The 7,999-nt window shown below is 39.4% G+C and overlaps 1 protein-coding gene across 1 annotated transcript; it reads left to right on the top strand.

Moving 5' to 3' along the window:
- The first annotated feature begins 2,510 nt into the window (after positions 1-2,510).
- On the top strand, positions 2,511-6,745 carry LOC146974044 (uncharacterized). Its single transcript, XM_085796768.1, has 4 exons — positions 2,511-2,743; positions 4,262-4,340; positions 4,954-5,192; positions 6,201-6,745. Exons 1-4 carry the CDS (start codon positions 2,718-2,720, stop codon positions 6,316-6,318), a joined length of 462 nt encoding a protein of 153 aa, XP_085652894.1. The 5' UTR covers positions 2,511-2,717; the 3' UTR covers positions 6,319-6,745.
- The last annotated feature ends 1,254 nt before the right edge of the window (positions 6,746-7,999 follow it).

Raw genomic sequence — 7,999 nt, forward strand, 5'->3', positions numbered from 1 at the left:
GTGTTTGAGTCTCTCCGTCGGTCTCTCCCCACTCCCTCTATATCCAAAGCACAACAAACTTTCTACTACAACACTGAGACCTAATACAGATGCATGTTGTAGGCTACGCTCTCTGAAACAATTCCTCTTTCCCTTTTCCATCGACCACTAATTCTTTTTTTATTACCTGTCCTTGTTTGCTTTTCTTCCCCTTTTTTTTATCTCCCCGTGACAAAGCAAACAGGAACCACTGACCTGAATCAGTGCTGCTAACTGTTGCTGTAACACTCAGCCATGTTTTGATGTGAGAGTGCAAATCTCTTATTTTGTCAACCATCCAAAGAACTTTTTTAGATCCCTTGATTGTTTCTCTTTCCCTGCTGTGTCCCTGTCCTCCCTCTCAGTCCCCTGCATGTCGTTCTTTCCTCTGTCTCCCTCACTCACTCTGCAGCTGAGGTAGTTTCCTCTTGACCAGCTGACTGGTTTTTTAAAAAAATATCCAAACTCTTCGTCTGTTCATCTGCTCACTCTCTGTCCCTCTGGTTCATCCTCTTGTCTGTTGCAGCCTCTTCCTCTCATTCTCTTTCTCCTCCTCAACTTCTGTTTTGACTTTTCCAGAGAACTGCCTCCTTCCTCTTCCCTCTTTATAAATACAGCACAGCTGCCACACAGAACCGCCTCACACTTTTAATCTCTCCCTTCATAGCTGTTTAAACTGCACTTCCTGCGACAACCTAAAGTGTCACACTTCCACATGAGTGTGATCACATTTTTCTGTGAGTGGAGCCTTCAAAATACAGTGAGTATGAGTGTATGTTGTGTTTGCAAGAGTGGTAACATTATCTGCTAAAAACAAAGGAAAAAAACTAAATACAATACACATGATACACATGGTCATGAAACAGCAAGTTTGGCTTTGAAAAATTAAAATCTAAATGTATATGTTTGTAAATATATGTATATTTAAGGTCATATTTGTGATTCTATATGTAAATGTAGTTTTCTTTTGTATAAGTTTAAGAAAAATGTGACATTTACATGTATAACTATATACACTGCTCAAAAAAATAAAGGGAACACTTAAACAACACATCTTAGATCTCAATTAATGAAATATTGCAGTTTAAAATTGTTATTCAATATATAGTAGAGTGTGTTGAGAACAACATAACATAAAAATGATCAATGTAAATCAAAATGATCATCCCAGGTTGATTTCACATGGGTGTGATATATTTGGAGTTACAATGTGTTGTTTAAGTGTTCCCTTTATTTTTTTGAGCAGTGTATATAACCTTAAAGATTAATATAATTGCATATAGATGTCATTTTTCAACATAGATTTAGAGCTATATAACCATTTCATTTTACAGAAAGGCGCCCATGATCATTGCACGTCTGACTTTGATATAAGACATGACAGCATACTGTAGCATTCACATATCATCAACATCCAATATGAGTCCACTTAAAGCTGCTGAAAATGTGATGTTAGTAATACTATGGGTCAGTAAAATGAGATTTGGTGAATGATATGTACTGGTTTCCCCTCCCTTATTACATGTGTTGCATCAGATTAATGAGTGATGCCGAAGTCATCCATCCTCCATCTTACCTCAAATGTCCAGAATAGAAGCATGTTTGTAAAGATCCTGAATTTATTCTCCTTTATTCTAAGACTTCAGCACCATAAATATATGTAATGATTCATAATGTGCTTATACACAGTTTAAATCAACATGGGTAGAGGTTCATGAGATCAATTCTGTGCCAAACTACGTAGATCGTGTATAAACTCCAGCTGCTGTCTGTTCTAAGCAGCAGCTGATGGCAGATTATGATACAGAACAAAAGAACTGGCCAAAATGTGTTAGCACCTCCTGCTGGTTTGACTAGAAAACGACACCTTTGGCTCCAAAAGCAACAAGGGAACACCGACAGATGGAGTTTGATAGACAGATGAAGTACACACACCACACGGTACACATAAATAACACCCATCTTAAGTGAGCGCTGAGCTGTCCAACTTTCTGGTGTCTTTACTCCAGTCCAAATGCAAACTAAGCTCTGACCCAGAATATCACCGAAAAACACGTGTGCTATCTTTAAAATGTTGTTGGATGGAAATGTACTCCCAACAATAATATCTGATTCCCTATTAGGTATCCTTGTCAGATAGTTTTTTAGTTTACAACAACATAGGCCATGATGATGTCTGCAGAATGATGAAGTTGGGAGTTATTGGGAGGAAAAGCCTCTGGCCTTAATCATAAAGTAAAATCTCCAGACTGCCGGCAGCCCGCACAGCTCATCTGCTAATTTGTATATACAAGGCCCCGTGATGCTGCACACTCACATGTTACATCAAGGCTTTGTTTGTGATTAAAGGAGACACTAAGCCCGTCAGCTTGTAAAGTAGGTTTGCGCGTCAGCCTGAATGTGCAGCGCTGTGTGCGTCACTGAACTGGACGTTGTAGGGAAATGAAGGGAGAGACAGGAGGAGGAGGAGGAGAAAAAGACAGAAGAAGGGGAGGAGGGTGAGGAGGGGTAAAAAAAAGAAAGAAAACCAAACCTGTGGTAGTCAGGAAGAAGAAAGCCAGTGAGTGACAGCACAGAGTGGTTACCTTTCAGCAGGAGTAGTTCAGTTTCTGAGACATTTTTTTTTTTTGTAAAAGAACATTTGGATTTTCTTTGTTTTCGATTCTTCAAACCTTTAAGTCCTTTCAGGCCTTGTAAAGATGAGCTGTATTCCTGCCTCGCACAGGTAAGCTATATGACTACCAAAAACTCAATACTCAATACTTTTGCACAAACATACTGTACATTGTGCACATTGTAACTGCCTGCCCAAAACTTCAATAGCTGTGAGAAAGAGTATTACAAAGAGTGTTATAGTATTATATTCACAGAGAGCCACGGTGAAAATGAGGCCACCACCAATTCAACAAGATAACAAGATAATTGCATCAAGAAGCCTCTACTCGTAGACCTGCGACTAAATTCATCAATTTGGATGACACGCTGACTGTCTGAAATAAATACCATGTCAGTTATTGCCCCAGTTTGAGCAGCTCAATGGTGTTGGTCCACCTTTGTATCAATCCCATGGTAAAATAACTATGGGATATAGTAGAGATAGATCTATTTAAACCTTATAAATAAGGTTAAATTAAGGTTAAATAAAATAAATAAACCGGTGGTGATTGGAGAACAGCACAAATTTGAAATTAAACTCAAATTCCTTCTCTACGTTTTCAAAATGTCACTTACGGTTCTTGTACCCAACAGGAAGTCATAAAAGTCTGATTTTTTTGTTATCACTTTACAAGGAAGTAATCATCTGGACAATCAGTTTTACTTTAAAAATGGAAAAAATATGTATATTTATTTAATTTCTTGAGAATACTTACTCACAGAAAACCAAGTTGTCTTTTTCTTCGTCATCTGTTCTCACCCTTCCCCCACCTTAGGAGTTGAGGAGTCACTTGTTCTTCAAGCTTGTTAGATCATTAAGGGCTTAAACCTGCAGATAAACAGAGTGGGAGAAAGTCTCACTCCTCATCCCTTGTACTGGGCTGTATCTCAGGGAAACACTGGCCACTTTACACTTGACCTAAATTTTTAAATTGCAGAGGTAAAAAGCGGTTGTTTATATGTGTATGGAGTCTACACGTTTTTAGACCTCGTTGTCAACTGTAAAGCTTTATCCCCTTTTTGTGTTTAGTGGATTTATCAATCCAGATCAATAACACAGATGAAGTTGTGTTTTTTTTACACAAACTCCCAGCAGCCCTCGGATCAGAGCACAGAGCTGTAGGCTATCTGATCAAATTCTGTCCCAGTGACTGAAATAGCAACAAAATAATACATGTGTTTGTTGAACCCGTCTTTAAGCAGTGTGGATTTACCATGAGGAGCTTTGTTCCTCGTGCAGGATGTAACTCTTTCACTAATCCCTGCATGTGGTACAGTATGACCAGTGGATCTCAGATTGCTGTGACCACATCTCTCAGCGGCTGCCTAATTTGTATTTTTAGGTTAAAGACAAGTGGCTAGTTCATTTGCACTTGTATTTTGTATTATTTGGATCAGCAGGCGAGTTCTTTGCTAAAACCATAGATTCAGTTCACCGTAAGCAAAGGGCAAAGGGCAAAGAAAGCATTGTATTCACTGGAGTCTGCTGCAGCAATAGACACTGATGGTATTGGATAATATTATTAGCGTTTCAGACCAGATTTACCCAAACTGAACATACTGTAAATGTGTTGTTTTTTGTTTGCAGTATGACCACCATGCTCAGTCAAGTAGAATCTCAGATGGACGACAGTTCGGTTCAGAGAAGAGGAAGCCGAGCCTACCAGGTACAACTTCCTCTTTGATTAACTGCCTTTTTAAAAAAAATATCTTGACTTGGCTTCACTGCTAAAACTCAAAATCTTTCCAAGAATATTTGTCTTCTTTCTTGTCAAAATGTCTCAATTTTAGTCTAAACTAATCTCTTACCACTTAAAATAAGACTCATCACCTAAAAATTAACTTGTATTTAGACAGTTTTCACTTGTTTCAAACAAATTTTCAATTGAAATAAGTAGAAAAATCTGCCAGTGAAAGCAAGTTTTTTGTGCTTGTAATAAGAAAGAAAAACTTGATCCACTATCAGATTTTTCTACTTATTTAAAGTGGAAAATTAGCTTGAAAAAAGTGCCTGAAAACAAGCTACTTTTTAAATGTGATGAGTCTTATTTTAAGTATAATGAGATTTATTTTGACCAGAAACGACATTTTGACTTGAAATAAGACAAATATTCTTGGTAAGATTTTGAATTTTTGCAGTGTTCAGGTCCACATGAACGGATTCAATAATATATTTTTTATCCCATGAGCTTTAAATCAAAAATATTCACTATGGAGTATCTTTTTGGAAGGGGTAATGGTTATAACCTACATACCGTATGTATCTCCTCTGTGATCCAGATCTTTCCAGAAGTCAACATGAGTGAAGATTCAGGCTCGTACCCTGAGGGGTTCCTCTACAGGAGGGAGCGTCTCCCCTCCATCGTCGTGGAGCCCACAGAGCAAAGCGAGCTGGAGAGTGGAGAGCTGCGCTGGCCTCCACGATGCCGCAACATGGAGGAGCAGGAGGACAGCTGTTCTGATCAGTCAGAGGGATCTGTGGATGGAGGGCAGACCGAGGACATGCGGATGGATGAAGGGTGAGGAGGATGAAGATCTAGTTATCATTTTGATTCAATTTTTTAGGAAACTTTACAGGGATACGCCAACATTTTTTTTTTCGTGTCTTGCCTAACTCCTGAGCCCATGACAAGCAGATAGACACCATCCTTTCGACTGTGCGTGCAGTAACAAGGGAGATAAGGGCAGAGCTGGCGCACCGCTAATTAGCTTAGCTCAAATGCTGGAAGTGTATGGGTAGTGTTAACCTGCCTCCACCTAAAGTCATCAGAGAAACTCTTCAGCAACTCTAAACGGAAACCGGCGGGCCGATCTTGGTCTCAGAGCTGACAAAACTCTCCGGTAAGGCATCTTGAGCGGTCAAATGCCGGTAACGGGACCAGATCGGTCAAAACGGAGGGTTCAAGCAAAGACGGTTTATTTTGGTTCAAGCTAGCTACATCGAGGGTAGGTTAGCTTCCTGTTTCAAAGTAGAAGCACAAATTCTATCGTCATGGTTTTCTGTATGTAAAGGGCAACAGGTGTTTTATTTTGTGAAAGTAACCGGAAGTGCGTTGGTCACAACGGCTAGCTTGAGTAGCGCCGAATTTGTCCGAACAAAATTGTAAACAGCTGGTATTTAGACAAATTAACGACACACTGCTGATCACAACGGCTACTTTCTCACCTAAACATGTTTGAAATGTTGATAAAGTGATATATTTACAGAGTTTAGAGCTAAAATGAAACCAGCTTCTGACTACTGATTTCGGCTCGGGTAGGAGGCAGGCTAACACTACCCATACACTTCCAGCGTTTGAGCTAAGCTAATTAGCGGTGCACCAGCTCTGCCTGTATCTCCCTTGTTACTGCACGCACAGTCGAAAGGATGGTGTCTATCTGGTTGTCATGGACTCGGTGAGGCAAGACACAGAAAAAAAAAAATTTTGGTGTATCCCTTTAAGTATAAAATATTGACATTATTATTTGTTATATTGTCTGTAAGAAATTTACCATCTGAATGTGTCTCCCCACTCTTATTTCGGCAGCTCACACGCCAGGAAGTCTTCCATCGGACCGTCCCAGAGTAAACAGTCGCTCGCCCGGCTCAGCCCCCCTGCCTCCCCGACCCCCCCTGAGGCTGCACCCCCCTGTCTGAAGAGCTGAACCAGTACAACCCTAATGGATCACCCGAACTGTGTGTTTAACCTTTAAATTGTGCGACCACCAGTAAATGTGCACTGACTGTCCCAATAAAAAAAGGGAACCAAACTGGAAAGGTTGAGTAAAGTGAAGATGGAATAAAAAAGGTCCATTTCAAATTTACAAATCCAAAACTGATTCCAACCTAGTTTAAAAAATAAAAAATAAATCTGCTGCATTTTGCTGCTGCTGTATCTGACTCTGTGGAAGGAAGGTCAGCATAAAAGCCTGGCCCCGGCCCATCATGTCTGTTGTGGCCCTTTACAGTAGTAAGGGGAGGTCCAATTGTGTCATGGAATAACTCAGAAAGGAGGATACCTTTACCATTTATTGGACCAGGATGTTTATGAGTTCTTCATACACCAAATAATTGATTTTCTATGCCAATGCAATTAATTTCAACAGAGGATAACTGCAGTCTGACCTTCAGCGTAAACAGTTTTTTGGGATTAGTTATTTACAATTCTTCCTTTATTATTCAACTCTTTTGGAGACATAATGATACTGAGTAGTCTAGAAGAGCTTTGCCCCCCCCACTAAAATTTACAACTTTTGTATTATGCTTCTGTGTAACCCTCATGAAATATGGAGATCCAGAGCGAGCTCTAGATCTATATGCACCTTTCATTTATGCAGTGTTTGTCTGATCAATGTGGATGACTGTTGATCTAAAATAAAGTTGTGTTTATTTCCATGTTAAGTGTCTTGGTTTTATTTATCTATATATCTCTTTGGCTTAAAGCTGAATAGCATCATATTGATTTTTCAGGCTTATTGTTACAGTAGCAGTAGTAGCTACAACTACACCCTAAAAAAACAGCATAGCAAGTGCACAAGGTCTAAGCACCCAAAAACACACATACCTTGAATATTGGGATTTATTGTGCTGATTTCCGAAGGCGCAAAAACTGCGGCCTGCAGCCAAACCCAAACTGACTGAGCTGGGCCAAGGAAGCCCCCATTTTAAAGGTATAGCTCCTCCCACCGAGCCTATAACCCAGAAATAATAATCAATACACATATTAAAAATTTGGACTAATTTTAACCTTACAAGTTTATATTATTTGAGTTCATCAGTTGCTGGCAGCATTTTCCTTCCATACCAACGCGTTACAAAGAAGAAAAAAATAACCAAACCATAAGATCTGTCCAGGTATGTGGACATGATGTCAGTTGAAATGTCTGCATTAAAAATAAAAGTAGGACTACAAACTAGTGTTTCGCACTACAGATGTGGGAGGAGGGAAATGGGGGTTTGTTCGAGTTTGATTAATGACGTAGAATGATCTTTCTGTTTCCTGTTTTGATTTACCATGTTATTTATTTAATTTTTTCCTTTTTTTTCTCTGCTGATATGAATTTGTCGGTAGCTTACTTGTCTGTAAGGGTATTATTGGGTGGGGGTGGGGGTGGGAATGGGTGGTGGGAGGTGAGGGGGAGAAAAACCACTTATATACTATTGACTTGTATAATAAATCTTTGTGACTCAAAGTGGAATAAAGAAAATATATATATAATGACGTAGAATGAACAGAGGGAAGTTTGGTGTGTGTGTGACAATAGTAGGTCTATATAACCGCCCTGCACGAAAGAGTAACACAATCCAGAGCAGAAACACTTAACGCCATACCAGAAATATCTTTTC

Source organism: Trachurus japonicus, chromosome 14, assembly GCF_045865225.1.
Source record: "Trachurus japonicus isolate A0001 chromosome 14, Traja_1.0".
Lineage (NCBI taxonomy): Eukaryota > Metazoa > Chordata > Actinopteri > Carangiformes > Carangidae > Trachurus > Trachurus japonicus.